The sequence below is a fragment of the Calonectris borealis genome, chromosome 7 (genome assembly GCF_964195595.1).
Source record: "Calonectris borealis chromosome 7, bCalBor7.hap1.2, whole genome shotgun sequence".
Classification (NCBI taxonomy): domain Eukaryota; kingdom Metazoa; phylum Chordata; class Aves; order Procellariiformes; family Procellariidae; genus Calonectris; species Calonectris borealis.
The window spans coordinates 6,734,434-6,761,551 of NC_134318.1; the positions used below are offsets into that span (position 1 = coordinate 6,734,434).

The 27,118-nt window shown below is 50.9% G+C and overlaps 1 protein-coding gene across 1 annotated transcript in view; it reads left to right on the forward strand.

Annotated features, from left to right (window-relative positions):
- The window catches only part of CDH23 (cadherin related 23), a 198,617-nt gene that overhangs the window by 80,364 nt on the left and 91,135 nt on the right, over positions 1-27,118 (forward strand). Inside the window, exons 7-9 of the mRNA XM_075155376.1 lie at positions 17,021-17,215; positions 20,372-20,500; positions 26,835-26,913. Of these exons, the coding sequence (XP_075011477.1) occupies positions 17,021-17,215; positions 20,372-20,500; positions 26,835-26,913 (403 nt within the window). The remainder of the gene's footprint in view (positions 1-17,020; positions 17,216-20,371; positions 20,501-26,834; positions 26,914-27,118) is intronic.

Genomic DNA, 27,118 nt, shown 5'->3' on the forward strand with positions numbered 1-27,118 from the left:
GCAAAAAAATAAACTCGCTAGCTGAACTGAAAAAGCAGTCAAAAAACCAAACCTTTTAAATAAACCAGACCCTCGATAATAGAGGATCTGGTCTGGAGGGGCAAAAACCAGGCAGGACCATCAGCTGTAATCAGCAGAAGGGCGAGCTTTTGCAATCAGCGCAGAAAGGGGAGCGGGAGCTGGAGCAGGAGGGCTGGGGGGGCCGCAGTGCTGCAGGCTTGGTTTTTCCCTGCCCTGGCAAATGAGCCTGGACCTCTCCCGGTCCTCCTCCGCAGCCCCGGTCGATGTGATGAGACTTTGATTCTGCCGGAGGGACGTCGGCGCTGGGGAAATGGCTGTTGACTGCGGCCAGTGTCTCAGAGTGAAACAGTTTCAGCAAATAAGGCTTTGCAGGGTTGTGGGGGTTTGGTTCGGTACTTTTTTTTCCCCAGGGAATGCCAAAGGTTTAAGCTGGGCTAATTCCTTAGGCCTGGCAAGGACGCTGGCGGAGCTGGGATCTCCTTTGCTGGTTGAAAAAAGATGTGATGAACTGAGAGAGGGAAGGAGGGAGTTGTCCCTGTGTTTCTAGAAAAGAGCCAAAATGCAGCTTTTTTTCTTTCTTCTTTCTGTTTTCTCTCTCATTCTCCTTTTCCATCTTTTCCCTGTTCCTTGACATAGAGATTCCTTGCTGGAACACGCTTTCCATGCCGGTGCTTTCTAGGCCCTTTACTGGTGTATTATCCCCACAGGACATGCTATGGTGACACTGTAGGACTGAATTGCCTCGGTTCTTGTGATAATTCCCATGCTCGGGGGTGTTCAGAGATTGGGGCCCCTTTAAAAAAAAAAAAAAAAAAACAAACAAACAAACAAAAAAAAAAACAAAAACAAAAAAAAACACAAACAAAAAAACCACAAACAAACAAACAAAAAAAAAAAACCAAACCCAACCCAATCCTGAGTGCTTTTAAATAAAACACCAGGTATTTTTAAAAAACACTTACGGTATTTTCAAAAACGGCTTGACACAATTGGTGTCACGGACTGATTGCTTTGACCCCTCTTCCAACGTGACTCTGCAGTACGCTCGGTTGGTTCTTTGGGCTGTATTGCAAAGGCTGGTTCCTTTGGCAATGCTATGAGAAATGAAAGAAAAAGAAGAAAAAAAAAAATAGTTTTAAACCAAAACTCTTCTAAGAAGCGAAGCCTGCTGCTTCCACTCTCAGAACCGGTTGCAGGTTGGGAAGGTTAATCTGATTTCTTGCATGGAGAGCGCTACAAGTGGGGAGCAGGTGGAGGGGGACGCGAGCCTGGGGCGATGGCACATCAGCAGATAGCACCCCGCTGAGAGCGGTGGGGAGCACCCGGTGCCCTGCCCGAACGTGCCCACCGCGCCGTGTCGGGGGAAACGGCACGGCTGGGGGGAAACGGCTTGCTCTGGCATCAGCTGGGAGGAGGCGTGTAGGAGAGCTGGTTGCTGACCACGCCGGTGGCTTTGCAAGTGCTTACGGAGGCTTTCTGCCAGCTGGGGGGAGGTTTGAAAGCCGAACGGTGCCAAAGGCAGCCCAGGATTGCAGAGGGCAGGACCGCTGGAGCTGAAGGAGCTTGCGAGGGAGACGGGAGGCTTTAGGAGAGGCTCTCAAGGCTGGATGCAAAGCCCATGTTGTTCCTCTGGGCCATTAGTGTCGGAGCCTTCAAGGATACCCTCTGGAGCTCTCACTAAAAAGCATTGGCAATTTAGGATGATGTTTAATGTAGCATTGCTGGGCTACAGTATTATAATTGCTTGCTTGTATTAAAGTTTATCTACAAAGCTTTTCTGCAAGCAGAGAGTCACTGGCAAAGGTTTGAACCCTGGTTAGTGCAAAGTGTGCGACGAGCAGGGGTGAGGGGACGAGGCAGGTCTGGGGGTGCCTAAAAAGCATCCTTTCGGAGAGTCCTGGGCCAGTGGTCCTTCCGCAGAGGAGAAGGGAAAAAGGAGGGGAAATGAGTAGTATGAAAGAAAAAAATTGGTGTTTTGGCTTACCCCACCGCTTGTCCCCGGCATTAGGGACAAGTGTGTTCGCTCTCCCAGGTGGCGGTGGGCAGATCGCCACGTCCTGACATGCAGAGGACGGGTAGTGGCGAGGGAGAGGCTGGCAGGGAAGCGTCTGGGCGGTCTCTGAAAACCCATGCAGGAGCCTCAGCTCTTGCCGGTGTTTCTGGGTGGTTTGCATCGCTGTTGGGGATGAGAGGTTTAAGGAACGAGAGAGAAAAGGAAAAAGTCTTTCTTTTTAACATGAGGATGCATCTAAGCTGTGTCTAACAGGATTGCTTTTGTGGGTCCACTTGATAAGCTGAGGTTTTGAAAACTGTCATTAGAAATAGGGTGTTTGTGGTGTGGCTTAACCCATGAGGCGACCAGCCCTGACCGCGTCCCGCGCCGATGGTCCTGCCGTACCCTCTGCACCTCACTCTGCATCCGCCGCCGCCATGTTGCAGCCTCAGGCTTTGCCGAGGCTTGAAAGATCTCCCCACCTCCTGGTCGGGTTGTTCCTTGGGGATTTAGAGGCAAAAATAGCTGATTTCATTGCTTCAGTAGTCGGAAGCCTCAGTAGCGCAAAGCTGTTCGTCGCGCCAGGAGCAGGTATTTAAAGCCGTAGCGTGCAGTTCCTCCGGGATATCGACTTGGCACCGGTGCGTGTTCATTTTGAGGCCACCTCTTCAGAAGCAGCTCCTCCAGCCTTCATTTAAAATCGGGAGAGCAGATGCCAGAGTGTGAATCGGTGTGCTGTGCTTCGGTGGCAGGGTTTGTAGTGTCTCAGCCTTGTAAACAAGGAACTTATTCCCTAAGTTAATCCGATGCGGGGATTGTTTAGCTTATCCCCATCCTCAGACTGTACGAGCAGAGGTATGATGAGCCGGGTCTGTGCCGGCTGACGGCATTCCTGGTGTAACAGCATCATGCTGAGAGGGGTACCCTGCCCCTCTCCCCTGGGCACTGCTTCTTGCCAAAATGAGTCACCTGAAGGTCTTCAAGGTCATGCCTGGAGGTTGAGGTTGGTGCCCATGCTGATGTGCCTCCTTCAGAGCTCCAGGTCAGCTGAAGGAGAGCTTGGGTGACGGCCGGGGTGCAGAGCACGCACCGCAGCTGTGGGGCCTTTTGCCTTTGCTTTCCTGGGGCTTGTCTAGGGTGAAGGGGATGGAGAGAGAACCTTAGGTGGGCCTAGAAACTCGAGCTTACCTAAGACTGACAGACATCGGCGGTAAGCTTCTGATGGTGACGTGAAGTTGAGAAACAACAAAAGAAGAGAGGGGAAATCCTGATTTATTTGTAATTGTTGTGAGTTTTGTTTAAGTTTGTAACCTATAAGCCAGTGATGCTAAAGAAAAAAAGTTGGGCAAATAATCCATTTTCTCAGCTGTGAATGAGGGCAAAGTCGAGGGAAGAGGAGAACTGAAGCGACCCATGTGAAAAGAATAGACTTAACCCCATCCCTCAGGCAAGGTTCGAGGGGATTAAGCTGGATTTGTGCCTGTTTCCCACCGCGCAGATGCTGCCCTGAGCTGAAGGGTTTTGGCCTAGAGTGAATGAAGGGAATTCCAAAACATTGCTCCTTTAACTCACCCAGATGTGCCAGTCAACGCAGCCGGTGAGCTGAGTCCTCTGGGAAAATCTTTTTCATTAGGAATCCTGCTAGACGGGGAAACGGTGCGACGTGAACGCGGTCATCCCAGCTGATGCACCGAGATCCCAGCCTGGATTAAAGAAAAGCAAAGCCGAAACAAAACAGCCCAGAAGTTGAATGATTCAAAGAGTTTTATTGCCGTAAACACGCCCTCTATATTTTAATCGCAGCTTGGAAAGCATGTTGCTGATCAGGAGAGGAGAAGAAAAGCACCAGCGGCGTGGCTACGCAGCTGCATCCGATGGTTTGCATCCCTTCCCCTCGCTCCGCGTCGCTCTGGGCAGAGCAGCCCCTAACATGGGATGCTCCCGTAGAGAGTTTTGCCTCTGCAAGGAAATTAGCTGGAGAACTGTGAAGCAAGGAGACGGTACTTTGGAAAAATGCTTTTCAGAACTGCCTTTTCCCCATCGCCTGCACGGAAACCCTCAGCCATGCTGAGGGCAGTGCTGGGAGCAGATCTGTCTGTCCTGTCCTCAGGGCAGGATCGAAAACTTTTAATCTGATGCCAAAAAATGACAGCCTCGGTAAAGTCACTAGTTGTGTGACACGTTATAACTTCCCCCACCTGTAGCCAGAGGCAATGATTACTTGCTTCTCTTTGCTTCTCTCTGTCCTCCAGAGGCTGATGACTTTATCAGCCCTTTTCATGCTGATATTCCCTTTCTACTTCACGAATAACTGCTGTGTAGGTCTGCATGGTTAGCATAGTCACAGTAAATTCAGAGCATTAGTCCTCAGCTTGTGTTTAGCATTGAAGGATGCTCTTTTATTGTTCCAGAGCTGAACGTCAGTGTCTGGTCCACCCCATGGTGCCTCTTCCCTTTACAAATCTTGCTGTGCTCCTGCTTGCCTCTTTTCCTCTCCTTTCGAGGCAGGTTGGGTCCTGATGCTCCGTGCTCCTTCCTTTGGGACCAGAAGCTTATTCACCATGTACCTCGGAACTCTTGCACAATTTTTCCTGCCAGCGCTGCTGGCTGAGGTCTTTGCCTCTGATCTTCCCAGGTGGGAAAAACCTTACTGTCAGAAGAAGGTGTGAAAAAAACGAACTGTGCCGTGCGGAGTAAGATGAGCATCTTCTGCTTATAGCAGAGGGCAGGCTCTGTCCTCGGTGCAGGCAGGTGGGCTGGAGCGTAACGGTGAGACGATGCTGCTCTGCATGTGGGTGCAGCTAAGCAGGGGGTGTTCAGGTCAAAGCAGGTAAAGCTGGGGTGTTGTGTGTTGATAAACCCGTCTTTCATAGCATGCACGCTAGCAGGGATGAGTTTGGAGCGTGTGGCGCAGGCGCCATTCCTTACGCTGTGGCACTGGGATGCTGCATGGACTGGGAGACTCGATGCTTTTCTTCCCATTTCTTCCTCCTTTGGGTCGCTAGGTTTCCTGTCTTTATTGCATGTCTTAATTAGCTTGGTCTAGCTCCTTTGCTGGGTTTTCCCGCTCTAGCGGTTCAAGGGCAAGTCAGTAAGTCTTCATGTATTGTATTTTAAAAAAAAAATATTCCCCGCACGTTCCTTTGTCCCAGGTTTGTAACAGCTCTTTCTGCCTGTGAGCACTGCAGAGGTTGCGGGAGACAGCAAATTGGGGCGCTGGCTGTCCTGGGAGAGCGGTATCCGCATTGCAGGAGTCCCTCCAGGGGAACCATGTCACGACATGCCTCGACAGAACTGCTTTGTGCTGGAGTTTGCTGGTTTAGCACGGGCGTTTCAGCAAGAGCAAAGCCCGATGAGGAGACCTGAGCTGAACTGTTATCGATCCTTCCTCTGGTAATAAAGCCATCCGCGGGAAGACAGGGAAATATTTTTTTGAATCGGCACAGCTGTATGGATTTTGCTTTTGCTCGTGTTGAGAGCGATACCTGCTCGCAGGCTGCTGCAGAGGCTCTCCCAGGAGTTCCTTTTTGATGGATCTTTGGGACCTACAAATCCCAGACTTCAAAGAGAGATTTTTTTTTTTCCCTACTTTGCTGAGGACAAATTACTTGCTCCACCTATGGTTGGAAGCAAGCCACTCTGTGCTGTGAAAGATGCTTTTAGCTTTTTCTACCAGAACGGGGGATAAACAGGCAGTAAAATAAATAAATAAGGTGGTAAAGCGGGCAGGTTTCTGTCTGCCTGGCTAAAACGGTAGTGCAAGAGATGGGGGAAAGGAAGGTGATCCTCTTTCGTGCTAGATCAGAGGGTCTTCTGAAGACTCGAGATGATGGTTGAGAGCGTGTGGGATAGGAGAGGAGAGAGCGAGAAGTCCTGGCGATGAGCTGATGTGAAAGCAAGTCCCAGTTTCTCCTCGGCCACTGGGCCCTCCTTCAGGGGGGCTCGGGATGGCTCCAGAGCCAGGGAGGAACAGATGCTGGGCTGGCATGGAGAGGAACATGTGAATAGATAAGCAGCCACAGATTGCATGTGTATATTTGCAGTATGCTGTATAAATGAATGCAATACCTAATGATTCGTGGCTATTATTTGAAGGGCCCCACTGTTACAGATTTATTTGTCATTTCTTGTAATAACACCGATGATAATGAATTCATTTGTATTAATGCGGGTGTCGTGGACTTCCGTTGATATTCCGCATTAATTAATGTACCATTAAAAGAAAGTGTCACCCAATTAATATCAAGTAGAAGCAATACTGCCAGTGTCCTGTCATTAGGGTTTCATTTGTAATGCATTGTATTAACGCTCTGCCTTAATGGAAGTCATTTGCAATCCGGAGCGTCACCCGATGGGCTGCCGTGGGGCTGCCGGTTTGCACCTTTTGCGGCAAGGGTTACCCAGACGAATCGATGGGGACAGGCTGCCGTTAAGAGTAACCCTCGTTACTGCCTGGGCTCAGGCACGGCAGCCTGCACCGCTCCCGTCCTCGCTGGCTCTGGCACGGACGGCGGCCGGGGATCGGTGTGCTGCTTCCAGACATCCCTCCTTCCCCGCTTAAAGGCTGGTGCATTAACTTAACCCACCTTCTTGACCTCTCCCTGGGTTTAGAAAGTAAAAGTTAGCGGCGACTGCAAATAAAATGGGATATAAAAATTAGGATCTGCCCAGTTTATGGTATCACGCCCGAGCAGAAATCAGAAAAGGGATTTCTTCTCTCACCCCATAATGTATATTGGCTGGTAGCAGTAAATCACACTGGTGATTTGATTTTGCTACTGAATTTTAATATCGAGAGGAGAGACAGTGGAAAATCTCACCGGCTGCTGCGGGTCAGGGCTGCCTTTGCTTCCCCGGACAAAAGCTGCCTCAGCCAGTGCTGAGAGCAGAGGCAGGAGTGGAGACCTTGACTGTGGCCACCTGGATCCACCCGGTCCGTGTCCACTGTCTCCGGCAAGATTCCAGCCGAAGGGGTGCCGGGCCATCTGCGGTGCATGCCCTTGCAGAGGGGGAGGTTGCTCCAAACCCCCTCTTCCAGCAGGAAAATCACACCAGCACGCCACCGAAGCCAGGAGCTCTCTGACTGACAGGTTTTCAAATGCTCGGCGTTTGCCTCTGACTTTCAAATGTCTCGTTAGACCATCTTGGGTTCCCATCTGCCGTCTCCGAAATTGGGACTGACATAATAGCAGCCCAGGAGGGCAGCACGGGCTGCCTCCCAGCCCTTGCTCCAGCCCTGCCCGGCTCCTCGAAGGCTGGAGATGGATAATGGACAGAAATGGGAGAGAAACGCGGCTTCTCCAACGGGATTCGGCTGCAGGCACCGAGTCAGTGAGGTTGCGGTTGCTTTACCACCCTTTTCTTCTGTCCCTTCCCAGGACAGCGGGAAACAGTCTGTTTTACAGGGTGATCCCCCGTCCTGGGAGGGCTGTATTTTTTGGTTCAGATATAGGACTCTGCATTTGCACGTTAAAAAAAAATGGGTATTGGTTCAAAGCAGTTGCCAACAATCTGCTCGATGTCGATGGTCTGTGCCCTTTGTTGTTTACCCATCTCTCAACCTCTGGGTTTCCATTCTTCCAGATGATTAGAAAAAATGTCAAATAATGGGCTAAGACCTGCAGGTTCCCAGCAGGAATCCATTAAAAATACACTTGCCTGATGATATTCCTTGTTTACAATTATATTTTGAGGGCTACGTGCTAGCTAACTCTGTTGATTTTGAATTATTCTATGTGTGTTAATCAATCTCACAGAGCACCGAGTCATATGGCTTAGAGAAGATGATGTATGTGACTTTGACTCTGTCGCCCTTTTCGACCAAGATTGTTGTCTGGTAGAAAGATGAGAGAGAGAACAGAGCAAGATCTATTGTCTGTCAGCCTCGTGGGAGGTGTTAATGCTGCTACTTTCCTTTAATTCCCTATTAGCCAAGAGCTACGCCGAGGGTTTCGTTATTGCACCTGGAGTTGATGTAGCTGAGCGGTCTGAAGTCGCTCCCGTTGAAGAAAGCCTGACAGCACGCTGGTTGCTCTGCCAGGTCTGCTGCCGCTCCTCGGTGTTTGCAGGGCTGCTGACAATCATCAGGAACGGTCCAGCGAGTGCCTTGGCCATCGCCTTTAACGCTCTTTGGCAGGAGTTATCAGACCTGCTGACTGAGATGTGCCTCGCTGGAGGAGGCTGAAAACGTGAAGGTAGACTGCTTTGTCCCTGCCAGAGCTCTCCCCACCTCTCTTTCCGAAGACGGAATGATCAACCCCATCTCGGTTTTTCTAATCTTTCAGACTGTGCTTCTGTGCTCACGACTTTATGGTCCTGTATGTTCATAGCAGTCCATCTCGGTGGCTTTTTGGTTGCTGGGCAGGTTCCCGCAAAGGTTCCCGGGCACAGAGTCTGTAAGCCCGCTGGCGTTAGCTTTGCTCCTCTTCATTACTTCTCGCGGAGCTGTGAGAAGCCACTTCGTGGTCTCCTGAGATCTGGGGCAGCAAACGCAAACCCAGGGCGCAGTGTAATAGCTCGAGTTACCTCGAAATAGGGGCTGTCGAGGGAAATGAGCTTCGACGGACAAAGCTGGCTGTCTGCTTAAATAACCAGTAACAGCATGGGCGAGATGGCTTCTTGAAAGCTGCTGTGAAACTTGCTTTCTTCTCTTTGCTCTCTTTCTCCTGGTGCTTCACCCACCCGGCTGATTTCTGTCTGCTTGTTGGCACGCGCGGCGGGTGGTTGGGCAGGGCAGGGCTCGCTGGGGGCGTGGAGGGACCGAGCATGAAGGCAAGGTTCGGAGGGAGGGGAGAGAAGCGACCCCCTGGGTCTGGTGGCTTGGCTGGGGATGGAGGTTGTGGTGTGGCCCCTGTGCAAGCCCAAGCCTCGCGCTTGCTGTGGTCTAGGGCAGGCAGCTCCTTTTGCCCCTGAAGCTGCAAATGAAAGCTCTGCTGTGTAGTGCTTTTCCTCCCCTCGCTTTCTCTTTGGAATATCGCTCCGTTCTGGATGAGCGCTTGAGCCACTGGTGCTCCCTGGAGCGGAGAGCAGGGGGGTGATAGGTCCCACTTACCGTATCACTGCCTGGAAGGGACAGCGGCCAGAGCCAGCTGGGAAGTTATAAATAAGAGGACGAATGTTGTGGATTTCTTTATTTCCTTATTAGCATTGCCTTCCTCTCCCATCTGCCCTCTCTGGCCTATCCTGGGCTTGCCCCTCAAGACCTGTGCTGCAGAAGCGACGGGTGCCACGAGGAGACGTGGCAGAGCCGCTGCGCGCCCAGCTTTCGGGGACGCCGTGCCATAAATCAGCCATCCGAGCCCTGTTCTGGCAAGGGCAGAGTTATCTTCGGTGGGAAACGGAGCAGCTCTGGGCTGGAAAAAGCGAACAGCTTTAATCCTGCAGGATACCAGAGCATCCTCCCCGGTTTGTGGCTGCTTGCCCTCCGCCTGCTGAGCACCGTTGTCCTGCCAGCGTGGCGAGTTCCCCCGTGGGCTTGCTGGGTGCGATGTCCCTTTCTTCAGCGCCGTGCGTTGGGTCGGGCCGTGTCTGCGGTGAGTAAGAGCTCTCAGCTCCGAGTGCGGTTATCCAGCCGCTAATTCAGTCTCCAGCCTACAATGCGTCTATCCCAGCTGTGTTTATGGTGTTTTCAAAAGCCCCTCAATTGAATTATAGCTCTGCGGTGGCCGTTTGCCAGTGTCACCCGATAATGAGGGAGGTCACTTAATAGAGATAGCAACAAGAGATACATATTAACGAGAGCTGATTGAAAGGTGGAGTGAATTTCAACCAAAAAAAGAAAAAAAGAAAAAAAAAAAAAAGGAAATTATCAGGTTTTAAAATCAAACTTTGAAATTGGAAATTGCTTGGCTCGGACTAGCAGTAATGCAATTAATAAATGTAATGAAAAGTGTAATAAAGAATACAGGAATTGGAAGTCTGCGCACATCCATGCGAGCATTTAGAGCTGGCACGCGAGCAGGGGACCCAGTCTGGCAGTCGGGCCGCTTCCGAGATGGAGCCTGGGGAGGGAAACCAAAACCTGGGGCTGGTTTTTCCTCTCGGCAGGGTCTGGAAGAGGGGCTGGCACTCCCTCCAGCTCTGCCTCTGCAGCTTTCTCCTGCAGCACTGCATATGAGACCTGGATGGGAATACAGGTGACTTAAATCTGTCCCAGGGACGAGGGAGCCAGGATTTCAGCTGTGGCAGAAGAGCACTTGGATTCGGTGTCAGCTGTGTTACCAGCACCTCTGGGATGCCTTGCCTCGGGCAAGAGGCATCGACCGTCCCTTCCTGCCCGAAGGAAAAGGCGAGAGCGCCTTTGACTCGAGCAGAGGGATGTCTGAGCTTTTAGCAGAGCGCAAAGCTCCTTTCATCTGTCCCGCTGCATGGTGGCAAGAGGCAGAGAGAGGGAAAAGAGCCGCCAGGAACAGCGGCAGGGAATTATTTAAGAGTAATAGGTTGACCTGAGATATAACAGGAGCGCGAAGCAGCGAAGCATCTCCTGATGGGAGCAGTCAGCTCCTGCCTTGATGCAGGGGCAGGGCGGGGAGGGGGGGGAAAGCAAGACCTGAAATAGGGCTGGCGAGACGGTTTGGATGCCGATGTGAAGATCAGGAGGGAGGCTTGCTTTGCTGCCTGCTGCTCCAGCCCTCGTGCCCGTCGCTGTGTGCCCCTCAGTCCGTTTGCGTCGCCTCCTCTCATCCCATCGACCTTCAGACAGCTGTTCGGCCAGATTGCCTGCCGTTTTTCCACATTATTTGCATTGCTACAGCATGCGCGCATCCGCATCCTAATCATTTCTACTGGCTTCTTCTGGGGTGCTGCTGGGTGACTTTGCCCTGGGAGGTCAGATGGAGGTCCTCTACGTGGAGATGGAGAGCGGGCTTGGAGGGACCATCCCCAAATAAACCTGGGCTTCTCCCAGGCATTGCCCCGGTCCTGGAAATCCCTCCTCTGGGATTTGTGTCCGGTCCTCGTTGGCTGCAGGAAAAGGATGGAGCCCGTTGCGGTCAGTATAGTGGGGTGAGCTGCTGGTTAGAGAACAACTTTCAGGCTGAGGGTTGTGGTGCACGCACAAAGTGGATGTAAGCCTGCAGAACTGCAGCTGGGGCAATGGACCTGTTCCTCTCTCCCAGAGCCTGCTGCTCGTTTAATTAAAGAATTGATTGAGTGCTTGTGTGCAAGAGAAAGGGGGAGAGAGAGAGGAGAGGGTCCTTTCAGGATCTCGGAGCGCTTTTACGCTTCTAGTGCCCAACCGAAGCTTGTAACAGCCTTAGGGTTGGAAAGGGTAGGTTGGAAAGGTGGATGCGTTTAAGGGAAGGGAGTATCTGAGAAACTAATTCCCACATCTCCTCCGCTTCATCTCCCACCTTTACTTCTATCTGACTCTGACCCCGCTGTAAAAAAAAGTCAGCGCCACATATTCCCCCTCTCAGCCCTTTGCCCGCAGGGCGCCCGGTGTCAGGCCAGTTGGACGAGACTGATGGATCAAGGCACGTTCGAGGTGTTGGCGGCCCGTGAAATGGTTTTGCTATGGTGGAAAGCTCTCGAAGGCGCCGTGCAAATCTGCTCCGTTAGCAGGGTGAGCGGCTGTCTGACAGCCGGAGGGTTTTATACGCTCCCTGAGCGGGCGCCGCGGGCCTGGTGAAACGGCACGGATGCTGGTTTTTCTGCAAACAGCCTTTTCTTTTTAGCCCTGTGTGAAAAAAGAGCTTGTTCACATAGCTTTATGTATGCCTTAAAAATTGTCCCTCCCTAAAGTTTTCCTTGATTTGGGAATTTTTTTGTCCTCGGGAGCTCCTCACCCAGCCCATGTCTGGTCCTTGTTGTGCTGGCGTGGTCCTGCCGCCGCTTTGGTCCCTGGTGCTTCTCCAATGCCAGCCCTCACCCCGGCTGAGCTGCCTCTGCAGCCCTCGGGGAACATTTGGTGGCAGAGAAGAGGAGATTGTGCTCTGATATTTTTAGGGAGTCCTGCCCGGCACCCCTCGTTGGGCCATGTAACCCTCCTGGTAGGGCACGTCGCATCTCTGGAGGCTGCATCTCCTCTGGGTCTTCATCCGCCTTGTATTGCCGCGTTGCGTCGGAGCAGCATCCATCAGAAATTTTATTACTAATGCATTTTCTAGCAGAATACATAATAAGATATTAAAGACTATAGGTCAGAGAGTGAGGTGTAAATATTTTAAAAAGGCCCTTTTCTGATAACCTTTTCTTTAGCGTTAGCTGCCCTTTTGCGGAGAATATTGTCTAAGGCGTTGGTGTCCCAGCTGTCCACGTGCCAGGGTTACCACAGGACACGTCCGTGTCGGGGCGCTCGTGCTGGAGGGTTGCACGGGAGGTGGCAGCCCAGGCCGAGGGAGGCGTTTGCTGCGGTGGGCAGTGCTTGGTCTGCACCCATGGGAGCTTTTGGATGGAAGCAAAACTTCGTTCTGGTCACTCAAACGTGCATATTGCCTTGTCGTACTGCTGTGTTGGTGTAAGACGGGTAAGGTCTTGGTTTCTCCTTTGCCACCTCCTTGTGCAGCAACGTCCTTTCGTGTTTGGACAGGGATTTTAGGGTTGTTTGTTCCTTATTTTAATCCAAGTCTACCCTTGCTATTGGTGATACACTGAAATGGAGTGGTCTCCTCTTGTACCTTGCTGCTCTTGGGTTGGTCTTCCTGGTGCTTTGGGTAGCCACGCGTAACACGCCGTTACCATTCAGTATTTCTTTCGGCAAACAGGACCCCAGAGCTTCTTCCTTTAAGATTTTTATAACAGCCTGAACCTTTCTTATTCATTTATTGTAAAAGAAGGGAGGCACAAACGGCCTCGCTACCTCGCACCCCGGCATCCCCAGCCCATGGTATTGCAGCTGGCTCACCGGAGCCCTTTAACTCCCGGAGCGGCTGGGGGGGCCCTGGGTGCTGGAGCCGCTCCTGCTGAGCTGCGGGATGAAGGATGGGGTGCTGGAGACAGGTCGGGAGTGGGTCCCGCTCCTGTTTGCCCTCCTTCTGCTCCGCGGGAGGCATCTGTCTGCGTGTTTATTTTTATCTCACATCTGCTGGCATCGTAACAAAGATTTAATGATATGACACGGGTTTGTCACCAGTTCTTTTTTCTGTGGTGAGTTAAGCTTCATCGCTGGCTGCTGGAGGGAGTCGAAAGCTTTAAAAATGAAAAAATTTGGCGAATCGTGTAGAAAACTCACCTGTTTGCCACAAGCACCTGTAGGCTGTTGTCTGTCTGCAGTTCTTTTTTTTTTTTCTGGGCAGAAAAGATAGGATTTGCTATTTTTGCCTGTTGGTGAACTAAGCATAATCACAGTTAATCTTTGCTAAGGAAGAACAGCCTCGAGGGACACGCAGAAGAGTCCTATACATGGGCCAAATGCTGAAAATGCAGAAGCCCCATCTGCCTCGAGCTGGCTTGGTGCAGGGCTCACCAGTCGCATCTCCCTGGGATGTGCCCTCTGCCTGTTATTTACCATCAAACACAACCCCAAGCCAGTGCTGTTTATACAGATGTTTTGCTCCATTGTTTAGATGATGGGCCGCATCTTTTGAGAAATAAAGACGTCGGCCTCCCGCTGAGGAATATCTTAAGCTTGCTTGACCCAAAAATGGCAAGAGGATTTTAAAGACATACTTCTTATGCTTTTTAAGGCAGATGGTCTGAAACTCCTCTGAGTCCTGACTGTGTCCTGCCTGGGCATGAACATTGAAAATGAGACCTCATTTCCTGGAGGACTGTGGATATGGGATGTCTGCATCCCACAGCTGGTTTTGCTTTGCCAGAGGTTTGGGGTGGGTTTTTTTTTTTGCTTCAATTTGAGCAGCGGAAAGAAGATGCATTACCCAGAGCACTTCTTGTAGGTCTGCATCCTTTGACCCGTGTGCTCTCGGGAATAAGGGCATTCACTTGGTAGTGAAATTTCCCCACTGACCCGTGCGCTTTGGGCAGTATCAGAAATTTCCCCGTCTGCGACCATGCCGTTCTGCTTGAAGCTCCTGTCACGTTCCTCCTATTGCCTGGGAGCCCTTCTGCTCCCCTCCTAAATTCCCCCGCGCCGTGCTTTGCTCGTGCACCCAGCCTCGTGCTTGCAGGTGCCCGCTGCCCCCCACTGAGGTCCTGCCCTGGGGTCCCTCCCAGCTCCTCGGATGCTTTGGTGTAGATGCCCATGACTGTTTCCCAGGGCCAGCCAGATCTTTGTCCAGAGCTGATACCCAGCTTGTATGGCTTTTGCTATCCTGGCCAATGAAGGGACCTGGTCAGCAAAGCTGTAAAATAAGGATAAAAATACGGTAATCGCCAAGTCAGAGCTCAGGCAGTGTCTGCGGGGGCTGGAGCTGACAGCACCAAAGCTGGTGACCTCCGTGTCCCTCCAGGCAGCTTCTCCTTTGGAAGGACGCGGAGATGAACTCTCTTCAAAGCCTGCTTTTGGGCTATTGTATGAAATACAATGCTGGGGAAATCAAGCTCTCCTCTTTCACAGCCGGCCTCCGCACAGCCCCATAATCACGGATGACCAGAGCGGATTTGCATGTTAAAAGCAGTGGCTTGGGGCACTTAAAAAGAAGAGGAAACATATTCATCAAGTCCAACTTTATCCTTATGAATATTATTATTATTGGGGACAATATACCCCAGACCTCATCGGTGCAACCCCGCATCTACTCTTCTGCTGCCTCTCCCCTCCTCCCCCTATTAATGGTTCATTTGTGATGATCTTCGTCCTGACCTTGATACCCCGGGTGGCTCTCGGAAGGGAATTGAGAAGGCAGTTGTTGGAGCATGTGGACCGCGGCGGTCAAAGCAGTCCCTGGCAGCAGGGAGGGGAGGGCTGCTCCCAGCTGATGATGGCTTGGGGGAGGCAGGTAGCCCAAAGAGAGATGGGGAGATGCTCTGGTCCTGTCCGAGAAGGTGTCTTGGGAGTGCTCGGAAAGCAAACACCCACCACAGCCCCCCAGTGAAGGCTTCTCCACCCCAACATGCCTCCCGAGCTGACCAAGTCCTGGTTCCCGAGCTCTCCAAATGCCCAAGCCAGGATTAACGCGCTGTGTGCGTGGCACAAAGTCCAGCGCTTACGTGGCAGCAGGGCAGATCTGGGTTAAGCGTGCCAGAAAATGAGCGGTTATGAGGCAAAGGGTAGCAAACTGCTGGACAAATGGGCTGGGGAGGCTGTGGTGTCTCCATCACTGGGAGTTTTAAGGATGGGAATGATTTAGGTGTAGCATGGGGACAGGTTTCTCTTCTGAGGTCCCTTCTAGCTATATCTTTTATGCTTCTATGATTGCTGATCACAAAAAAACTTGAAGGTGCTTTAAAAAATAATCCTTGGGCCATGCCCTGCGAGGCTTTCTGCAGCAGCTTGATTTAGAGGGGGGAGAAAAAGAAAGCAAATGAAAAATCTAGGTGGGAACTGCAACCTCTCAGGCCTCTGCAGAAGCGACACTGAAGTAAGGAAACTGGAGTTTTGCTCGAACCTGAGGCCAGCTTAGATGTCAGAGGGTCCCTGCAGTGCCATGTGGCTGGCTGCAGGGATGGGGAGGCGTGAGGGACGCGTGCGGATGAGGGTGCGAGAGCACCCCACGCCTGCTCAGCGCTGCTTTCGGCACCCCGAATGCGAGTTGCGGGTTGTGCCCTGGGTTACCTGCTCTGCCTGAGCAAGCTCGCAGCAGATCCTGCCACCTGCCTCGGAGGCACGTTTCTGCTCGCCTGAGCCGTGGTGGGGGCGATTCAGATGCTTTGGTTCTTTTCTGGTGCCATCACCCAGTATTAAACCAGTGAAATCAGATCTCCAAGCGTGGAGCCCTGGTTTCTCATGCTCTCTAGTGGAGGAGGTGGCCTGGGACAACCTTGCTGAAGCCCTGCCGTGGTTCACCGCAAGCTTTGTGGTTCCCAAAACACCTGAAAATGGCTCAGTTGGTTGCTCAGCTTTGGCCAAGGATTTGCAGGAGGAGCTCCACTTGGAAGCAGTGCCCCATCTCCTAAGCTCTGCATCTCCTCAAGTCTCCTTTCCACCTTCTCAGCACTTCATGATACTTCTCTATGAGCTGAGGATGAATAACTTAATACGAATTAAGTTAACAATAAAACGCAGAGGCTTGGGAAGAGGTTTGCAGAAGTAATCTGTATTATCCCAACTGGCCATAACCAGCCGCTGCAGAGTCTCGCTTTTGCCCTCTGTTGTCTGGCATTCAAGTTCTAGCTCTTCGTCAACCCTTAACGTGGCCGCGAACGCGTTACAAACACATGGACTCGCCCGAGCCGTCGCGATCTGTGCGTACCTGCAGCCTGGGTCCCCAGCAAAGCCTTTTTGCTTGCAGACTGTGCTTCTGCCTTTAGAGAGACAAGAATATGCATTTAAGATTTGCATAGGAACATGCAGCTGTTCCACCAAAAATGGATAATTGTTCTCCCTGCTGTGAAGTTAAACAATAAGAAGTGCCAAACTGCATTTGCCATTGCTGATTTTGTGCACTCAGCTGCATATTTTATCCATGTAGATTAATTCCAGATTTCTGACGATTTAACTGTTAATGCCTGCGTTAATCGGGCCAGGTTCTAGTTGCTGTGGAAACTATAACTTTGAATTTTACGTAAAGTTCTGTGTTGCATTTAATGCTTTTGATTTTTTTTTTTTTTGAGGCTGTCTTATATTTAATGCCTTATGGTGAAAATGGAGAGGGAATCAGCGTTCAAAATAAAAGTGCCTTTGGGCAGAAAACAAGTTTTATCAGAGAGAGTAATTTTTCTGGAAAGTTGTGATGTCTGGGAAAATAAGGGTTTGTGATAGAGTGCCATCTTGACCACAGCTGTATAACTATTATTATAAGCGTGTAACAGCTATTATAGCTGCTGCAATACTGTAATAAAGAAAACAGCTGTGTAACTTATAAATGCCCTGAAAATATAGGACTGAAGTTCTTGGGTCTCTAGATATTCCTTTTGGCGGGCAAAGGAAATTGCTGATGGGCGTTTGATGGGAAAATAGGCTGGTGCACAGTTTTACCAATTTTTTTTTATTTTTTTTTTTATTTCCAGAATACACCAGTGGGCACTCCGATTTTCATAGTGAACGCCACGGATCCGGACCAGGGGGCAGGAGGCAGCGTGCTTTACTCCTTCCAGCCTCCTTCCAATTTCTTTGCTATCGACAGCGGCCGTGGCATCGTGTCGGTGATACGGGAGCTGGACTATGAAGTGACTCAGGCGTACCAGCTCCAGGTCAACGCGACGGTGAGTCCTACCCTGGCTGCTGCAGGGGAGGAGGCGTTTTCTGGAGGGACTGCGATGGGGAAGGAGCTGGTGCTTGCTTATTTTATGGCCCCGCTCTGGCATCTTCTCGGGCACATCCAGCATTTTCCACTTAGGTGTTATAGCAATGCGGTGCCTGGGTAGTTTCAAATCGCTGCTGTGCAGCTCGTGAAGCACAGCTGCACCTTTCCAACAGCATCGTACGTGTGTCAGGGGCTTCCGCATAAAGGCGGGCAGCTCCCTTGGTGAAGAAAGCCAGTACAGGGCATACAGACCATTAAATCCTCTGGTCTTATTCCTTGTGCATCGTGGTTTATAACAGACGGATTCACCTGTATTAAACCCGCCGAGTCTCACTCAGCAAAAGCTGAGTTCAGACATCAAGAGTTAAAATTTTGGTGGGCAGAGATGGAGAAACCAAGATCCTAATTACAGTCGATGCCACCGGACCAGGAGGAGACCCCTGGGAGCGGTACATCCGGGTGGCCACCGTGGCAAATTCATGCCCCGCCTGAACAGGAAACTTCTTTCCTGGTGTCAAATCTAGCGAGAGCTCGATAGGGAGCGTGTGAATGAGGAGCCTCGTGCAAGCAGGCGCTCTAGGTGGTGGCTCCTTTCCCATCTCAGATGCACCAGAGGAAGGTGAGATTCAGCCCTACGATACATCTGACCAACTCTGCATTCGGGAGGGGGGGGAAAACTCTTCCCCACCCCTCCAGGCAGCTGGCTAGAGCTCTTGAAGCATGTGATTTGATCAAGATCATTGTCTTGATGCAGAACCACAAATGTCACGAGGACGTGGAGCACGGTGCAGGGCTGTTTTGCCCTTCACGGCCACGGAGACTGGGCATTTGCAGACTGCAGGGCCACAGGCAAACAGCTCAACCTTTCAGCCCCATCTCTGCATGTTCAAGGCTGTGGAATTTTCCCCAGGAGCTTATTTTTTCTGAAATATGCCTCATTTTATTTTAAATACCCCAGCGATAAGAGGCCCTGCCAGTTGTTTGTTTTCTTATCGGTCTCTCTGAACCATCTAGTGGGTTACAAAACACGGGACCAAACACAAGCCCTGAGGGAAACATGCCTTTCTTTCCCATGTCTGATTCTGCTCTCCTCGAGGACACGAGGATGCCATCTTGGTCCATCCAGCTCCATCTAGCCCCGTATCCCCAGTGCAGTTACCAGCAAAGATAAAATGGGGGCATATCTAGTACTTGCTACCTAATACACTCCTGGCTCCTAATGTTTTTCGAGTTCAGGGAGGTCAAAGACTTAAATATTAAGTCTCTGAACTGGGCTTGATTGCAACTGTAGGAATATCTCCTCGTCTCGGTCGCAAGGCACTGGTGATTTCTAGCAGAAATGCAATGAGAAACCCCGGAGCAAAGCTCAGCCCGGGAAGGAGGACGAGAGTTGCACCAGCGTAGCAGGATCTGGAAGAGCAAATGCAGTCTCTTGCCTGCCTGATGAAGAGGTTGCATGGTCTGGAGTGGGAGCTGGGGTGGTGACGATGCCGCAAGGGCTGCAGGAAGAGCTGCGGAGCCTTGGTTCAAGGCAGGAGCCATTTCATCCCAGGGATGTGGGCAGCAAGGGCAGAAAGAGACTGGAAAGGGCAGCGTGAGAGACGGTAGGTGAGGAAACTTGAAATGTGCCTGCTTTTTTAGTGCTATCTGTAATACTTTAACCAAAATTTAAGAGGCGAAGGGGAGGGGAAAAAAAACATTATCTGAAGAAACGAAAGACTTCAGCCTGATAACGCTAACAGCAGAATGCGAGTCAGAAATAAGCATCCATCCAGGCCATAAACGCTGAGGCCTGCAGGTTAAGAGGATAATTTACAAGCTGTGTTGTTGAATACGGTTTAAATTAACATTAATCTTCTGGCAATCAGTCCTTGCTGCTGTTCAGAGCCATTTTACAGAAGTGTGCGTAACCTCTAATGGTCGCCTTTCACCACGGTGCTTGATTAGGGAGTAAGGAGAGATGTATTTCCTTCCCTTCGCGTGTTACCTCTTTGCTCCTGCCCTTCTAGCAAAAGGCTACGGGCATTGGGGTCGCTTTTGAGCACCCATGGGACGAGGCTCCAGCAAGAGAACCGGTGGCAGCAGGGCACTGCCGGGACAAGCTGGTGGCAGCCTGTCCTGCTGTTGCGTTGGCTGCTGGAGAAGGGTCTTGCTCTGGGAAAGTGCTTGCGGCTCCGTTCCGATGGGGTGTAAGGGAGATGATGCTCCCGCTCGGAGCACTGAAGTGTTCAAAGGCCACCGCTGCTCGTCCTAAGATTGCTGCGTGCTGCTTGTGACCTGCTTCGCAGAGCAGGGAGGATGGCTCCCACCTCCCGGCAGCTGCGGAAACAGCTTGGCTTGCCTAGAAAGGCAGCTCCCGGTTACCCCGATCCTGCCAGTCCCCGTCCAAAGCGGGAGGGGAGAGATTTGCAGTTTATCGGAGCCAAAACCATTAGCCCAGTAGAAAGGAGGTTGCTATTGCGAGGATGTATCCTGCGGTTCAGGTTCCCGCTCTGCCTTCTGTGCGAGAGCTGAGGCATCCTACGAAACCAGGAGCAGCGCTTGCTGTGCGTAGCCTCTGCCAAAGCTCAACAGAAAAGAATAAAGCTCCGACGGCAACGCCAGCCCGCGGGGTTATGAAGAGCAGTGGAAAGGCGAGGGAGCTGGTGGGCTTTGTCGTGTTCCAGCCGACGGAGCCCAAGCTGTGCGGAGGCATCGGCGCTGGGGGGTATGAGATGCTCTGCTGTGATCTGCTGGTGTGAAAGTCTGCTGGCAACCACACCTGGGTCTTACGGTGTGGAGGTGCCCTAGGCTGTATCTGCATTAGGAGGGAATTTGTATTTTGAAGTATATGTTGAAGAGCGTTGCTTCTTTTCCACCCAAAATGTGACAAAAACTAAATTGGTGCTTGCTTTATTTTAAAGGGCTAACGCTGGAATGAAATGCATATTGTATTTCAGCTCAGAGGAAGTACAGTGGACAGTAATTCCAGCAGGTCGCTTGAAAAAGAGATGATTATGTGGCCTATTTAGAAATATTGACCGAACTACAACCGCAAGAAACTTAATACTGTTGAATAATTTTATTTTCCTGATAGATATCCTTTCTCCGCCCCCCCAACCCTTGTTTTTTCAAGGACCAAGATAAAAACAAGCCGCTGTCCACTCTGGCCAACCTGGCAATCACCATCACAGACGTGCAGGACATGGACCCCATCTTCATCAACCTGCCCTACAGCACGAACGTCTATGAGAACTCACCTCCGGTAAGGGCTGCTGCTTCACGCCGACGTGCGTGACCGTGGTGTTTTGCTGAGGGTCGAGGGAGGATGGAGCAGGGTATGGGACAGAAAGCACAAGGTATCCCAAAAGAGCTGGAGGCAGCCCTCCTCTTTGCAGAGGTATTCGTCCTTCCTTCCATCACAGGTTTGCGTTGCTCTGCCCCGACGTTTGCAGCTTGGGTGCAAAGAGGAGAGCCCTGTTTCCATGCTGAAGTGCAAATGCAAGTCTGAGAGAGGGGAGATAAATCATGGGATTCGAATGGCATCCAAAGAGAGGCAAACCTTCTTCTGTCTGGAACAACGTGTTTCAAGCCGGTTCCAAAACATTTTGCCCTTTTTAAAAAAAGGCAGCCTAAGCAAGGAGGTTTAGAGAAGCCTGAAACCCAGATAAAATCTCTTCCTAAACATTTTTTCTTAAATTTTAAAAAGGTTTTCTGTTGTTCTTAGCATACAGTCACCCCATTGCCTCCCCACAGCATATATGCATGCCATTTCTAATAGAAAAGTTGAAGAAAAATGTAAACGTTCCTGAAATGAGGCACTTTTGAAAATGCCAGAATCATCAGCCATTTCAGCACTTTGAGCATTTTCCCCCAGGTTTTGCCAAATTGATCCAATCATTTTAGTTCTTCTGAAACTCGGTTTGTCAGCAAACTCGCTGTTCGTGGAAAACGTCTCCGGGTCTCTAAATACAGCAGGGCTTTTTTTTTCCCCCTCGCAGCAGACAGCGGGCAGCTTTGGCTTTGGGAGCTGTTAGCTCTGCTCTCAGCACGGGTGCCCAGCACCTTCAGCCCAAGCACCAGCCCTACTCAGCAGCATCCACCTTCCCAAGGCATCCCATAGCTTTGTCTACAGGGCAAATATTTTTGTATATGGATGGAAAAACCTTCCTGTCCTAAAATCGTGGCGTGGTAGGCATCCATACTACATGTGTGTCCCGTAACATCTCTGGTGCACTGGATCCTGATGGCTGAGTTCATGCAGTGGTAGGGGGGAGCTCCAGCTCCTTTCAGTTTATGCCTTTTTTATTCACAACTGTCGGCTCTGGCGGCACGGAAAGTGCTGGATCAATAGGGCTGAGTCCTGCTGTCACAAATCCCGCAGTCAGACAGCACATTACCTGTCTGCCGGGCCGAAAATGGCTGAAAAATGGCTTCATGCATTACTTTCATGAAGTGAAAAGTTTCAATGAGTTTCAGTGGTGCTGAGATTAAGGACTGCTTCTGTGGTGGGCAGTATGAGCTGCAGGGAAGAAAAAACGCTCCTTAGCTCACCCTTAACTGGGGGGGAAAAAGCCTTAGGTGAAATTATAGAAATGGAAATCCCATGAATAGCAAAAATTATAGACTGCATCACCTTCATGGAGTGAGCTGGTATCTAGGAAAGGGGATCTCTCAAATTAATGATATACATTAAGGCTGGAGCTCAACGATCTCTTTGTGTTGATACACCAGTCACAATTATTCCCAGAACGTACGCTCTTTGCAGTAGGCAAAGCAGCAAATAATCACTGTGTAACCTGAAATAGGAAATGAGTGAAGAAGGAGCGCGCACCAAACTCTTGGCGGTTTTCTGACAGGTTTCAAGATTTTAATTTCTCTTGGCCCCACGTAACATCTCCAAAGGCATTGAGATATCCAAGATGGATAGGTGCCACCAGAGGCGTGGTGAAGAAGACAACTGGTGAACGTGGGCAGTACTTTGAGCGGTATTGCTCTCTGGTTTGGACCCAAAGTCCCATCCTTCACGGGAGAAATCGCTGCTGCTGAAACAAGGATGTGGTTTGCTATGGCAAGCCTGGGATTTAACATGTGCATTTTCATCTCTCTATGGGAAGTCTTCTCATCAGCTCTGCCCTACCACCCGAGAGAGCCAGTGGCAGTGCGGAGTGGAAGCTGTCCCCCTGCAGAATGGCTTGGTTCCTGAAAGGATAACAGCAAATTTGGGTGAGGAGTCTGAACTCGGCCAACTTCTGTCCAAAAACAGGCTTCCAGGTCAAGCCAACAGGCTGCAGTGCATTTGCGGGTGACGTTTGCCCTGCCGTCGGGCTCAGCGGGTCAAAATGGGCTCGAGACATCTCATCCCAGCCCCAAACCTACAGAGCGGAGGCTTGCCGCTGCTCCACGTGCCCGCTCTCCGTCTCTCTTGCCGCTCTTTTTATCTGCGGTGCACAGCACGTCTGTGTTCCTCTATCAATGTATCAGGCGAGAATACCTCATCTAAAGTGTATACATTACCTAATAAAATCCTTCTTATTTGGGATTACTGCATCAAATTTTAATTTCCTCACTCGAGTAACAGCATGTCAGCCAGCCCGTCAGTGAAGAGCCGATAGAAGGTGAAAAGAGTGGATAAACTGCAGCAAATTACCGCAAACAGATCTCTATCAGCCCTTTGACTGGAATTGACTGGAATTAAGAAGTGAGAAATAGGATTTTTTTTTTTTCTTTTTTTTTTTTTGCCGTGGCAGCTTTCTGAAGCGCTCCCCCCTCCTCCTCCTGCTGCAATGCTGGGCTGCGCTTTGCCTTTCAAGTCCCTAATCCTGTAAGAGGCAGAGGAGGAGGAGAAGAAGAAGAAGAAGGGGCAGAGGGGCGCGAGAGGGGAGAGAAGTGCCGTTGTAGCTCTTATTTTTCTCAGGCTGGGATCTGGTAGCGTAATTTAGAAGCGTTTTGGGCACGTGCTTATTCGGACACCGAGAAGAAAGAAATGTCTTATCAGGCAAAGGAAGAGGACGCAGCGGGGAGAGACTTTGCTGTCCCTGGAGGTGTTGTATCTTCTTTCTTGATGCTGTTTATCATCCCAGTGTGCCTCAGACATCTCTCCCAGGGCACCCGAGTGCACCAAAGCTGCCCGTAGCTGTGGCAAAGCTGGGCGACGCTGTATTTTTCATCCTCAGAGTCTTTTTGGGTGCCTGTCCTCACAGTGTCTGTAGACTGGAGAGCATCCTTGATGTTCTCCAGGCAAGTTAATAAGGGCTGGAGGAGAGGGGCCATTTCCCCTTGCAGAGACGCTGTTGGTCTGATGAGCCCCTGCTTTTGGACCTCAGCTGGTGCATGGTCCAGGCAGCATCGCAGCTTCACTTTGGGGTGAAAGAGGAGGAATCCACCTGCTAAGAGACAAGCTGAGGCCTAGGAAAGTGTGCTTTATCCCGCAGGGAGCCATGCGAAGGCAAGAGGGGGGACAGTGGTGCTTGGTCCCGAGACCAGCAGTTGTATTCCCTCACAATAGCATGGTACAGATACATGTCAAATATCATTAAAACAGTTTTAATTCTTCAGCACCATCCCCCTTCTCTTCAAAAACTCCTTGGGTTAAAGAAATAATGTAGAATCAGTGCTATTTTTGCCCTAGAGTCTCAATAGCTCCGAGTTAATTCTTTCTTACAATATTTCCAGCCCATCAGCGTGAACACTTTATTAAAAGCTCAGGGTTTTATTAAAAAAGGATTGATTTACCCCTGCCCCTCTTCAAAAAACCCTCAGATTTTGTTTGGATAATGTGCCATTCTTTATTTTCTTTGCCTTTTTTTTTAAGCATAGGCTTTTCCAGATTATTACTTTTCTAAACCTTCTTCCCCTTTCCCTAGAGGGAAAGAGTTATTCTGCTCTGGTGCTTCAGTCTATACCCACCACCCGCGTCCTTTCCTTGCAGCCACTGTTGTCTGTGGTAGGCAGGCGAGTTGTTACTTGCTTTAAGAAATGTCAAGAATATTTGGGAGATTCCAAGAGCCGCAGGTTCACACCACGAATATGCGGGGTGAGCCCTGGGCAGAACTGTTGGTGCTGGAAGTCAGCTTGGGCTTTCCATGAGTAAGTGCAAGCCTTGCCAGATGTGTTTGGCTAGAGATGGTGGGAGGGTGCCCTCCAATTTAGGGGTGTAGGTGGCTGCCTATGGGAGCCAGAGCACAGCATCTCCTGCCCTTGCCGTGCCAAGACCTCGATAGCGAGAGGTAGCTAGGTGGTCTGGTGGGATTTTGGAAGAGAAATTAGAAATTGTTGAGATGTCGTTGGTGAGAGGTCAGTCTTTGCCATTGTGGGATGGCCGTGATCAACAGTTTGGTTTGGTTTTGGGTGTTTTCCCATTCCTAGTCTCTCCTCTCGGGTTCGTTATCTCTGCTGGTATGGTGAGCAAGACGCTTCATGATCATCACAGGTACTAAGAGATGAGTATGGCCTATGTGTAGCGTCATGTTTTGCATCACGTCATGTCCCCATCTCACTCAGACACGTGCTGAATGAGAATACTCCTTCCTGTTGACCGTGCTGAGCAATCATGCTCCGAGGCTGTCTTCATCAGTTGTTACCGCTCACTACAAACCCAATAATTGCCACCAGCTATGTGGATAACCGTTATGCCTATCCTGTGGCACTTGTTCAGCCTCTTCCTCAGGAGCATCAAGATTGATCCTAATCGCGGTGTGGATGCTTGGGGAGTGATCATCCATTCCTGGGAGCTGGGATCTGCCAGTCTTGTAGATATTGGGAGCCTCTTGTGAAGGAGCTGACAGGAAGGATGGAAACCAGGAGGGATGCGAAGGGGTGGCAAGGTCCCTGCCTCTGTCGTGGTTCCAGGAGGTGGTGTCCAGGAATAGTAGGGAGCTCAGTCCCATTCCAGCACATGTTTCTCGGTCACTGGTGAAGTGGACAGGCTGGTGAAGGAGTTTGTGGAGAAGGAGTTGTCACATAGGGCTGCAAGAAGAACAGGGGGAGACCCAGTCTCAGAAAACAGCAGCGTGAAAGCCATCATCACGGGCTTGCCAAGGACCAGGTGAACCTTAGCGTGCTCTCTAGCACCCCTCATTTTTGGGATCAGGTGTCTGGATAATTTCTTTCCTATGGACACCTCTATGGCACGCGCTGCCGAGATACCCGAATGAGATGCCCCCTCCTCCCCTCCCAAACTTTCCAGACTGCAACATCTGAGCTCATCCTTTTATCTCTCCCAACAGCTCTTCCCCTTGGCTCCTACGGGAGGGACCTTTCCCGCAGATAAAGCAGCCCCAGCGTCGGCAGGCCCATTGCTATTCTTCGGCCATCGCGGGAGCCCTGCCTTCTCCCGCAGCTGCCTTCCCTTTGAAATGTGCCGCACGGCAGGCGACACTTATCATTCTGCTCCGCTCCCTCGCTTTCTGACAGGCGATGAGCGAGCTGTCAGATGGACCAAGTGCCTTCACCCACCGCCCCTGCCACGGAGGAGCTCCCGCTTCGCCGGGGAGCAGAGGGGGGCTCGTGCTTGCCCCATGGGGACGGCAGATTAAAGCAGAGTACGCTGGGGAAAGCATGCTGGATTGCATGCCTCTCCTTTTTTTTTTTTTTTCCCCTCTGGTTTGCCTTGCTCTCCTTTCCACATCCCTTGTTCTGCTTTCCCACCTGCTCCTTTCCCACGTTTCTTGTGGGTTTTAGCTATCCTTGCTCCTTTGGAAAGGACAGTTAGTGTTGGTGATCTAGAGGCTCTCGGGTGGCTGCTGAGCCTCACCAGCCGAGTGCTGCTCAAAGGCCAGTGACCTGGGATTTATGGCTAATGTTCTCGGTTAATAATGTGGATTTACTTAAGGAGTCTATTGAAATGCCCTCGGAGATCAGGGAAGGGGCAGTCTGCCTGGCCCCGGGAGCCTTCTTTACGGCCGGCAGTGGCAAAACATCTCCATTGAGCCCGCAGGGGCATAGCTCTGAAAGCTGAGGAAGGTGGCAAGTCCCCGCTTTCCACCGGTGGTGTTTCTGCAGCAGCTTTCCCTTTGGCCTTCAACTGATGGATTGCAGGACAAACGCAACACTGCTGTCCCACTACGCTCCCTCGTTAGATATGCAAACGCCTCTGTTGACATTTCCTTTGAGGGCAAAAAAAAAAAAAAAAAAAAAAAAAATTAAAATTGCTCCTTTTCCCACTGTTAATAAACCAATGAAAACAAGAACAGCTGAGTTGTAAATTTTTTTACGCTACGTTAATTATGTGCATGTGCGTGTGTTTGTATTCACACGGGCTCACTGCAGTGCGGTGGGGGAAGTGCAGCTCATGGAGTTGACGTAAGCGCGTGATCTTTTTCTTTAAAGAACTAAACAAGAATTTTGGGTCACACTTATGTTCTTCATTGGTTTTGGGGCACTCTTGGCCTTGCGGACCTTTCTGCCGGGCTATAAGAAACAGGTCTGTCCTGCAGCACGGAGGATGAGGTGGGTGAGCTGGCAGTTGCAGAACTTGGACAGGTTTTCCTAAGCACGTGGCCCACGGTAAGAGGTGCGATGCCTTGGCAGGGCGTCCCGGGAGCCCCAGCAGCGCTCGGCCGGGCTGGCTGTAACGCGTCTCTCCTCTCCCTCCCCAGGGTACCACCGTGCGGATGATAACGGCGATCGACCAGGACAAGGGCCGTCCCCGGGGCATCGGCTACACCATTGTCTCGGGTAAGTCATGGGGGGACGCGGTGGGGAGCCCGGCGGGGCCGGAGGAGCTAGCCCTGCAATAAGGCTTTGTATAACCCGTGCCTGGGAAATCGTATTTGGCTAAGTTTCTCCTCGACTGTACTGCTTGCTCTTCTGATTTGTTATTGCTAATTACTGAGGCTACTGCTACAACGGAAAGCTTTTACTCCTCTGAAAAGCTTGTTTT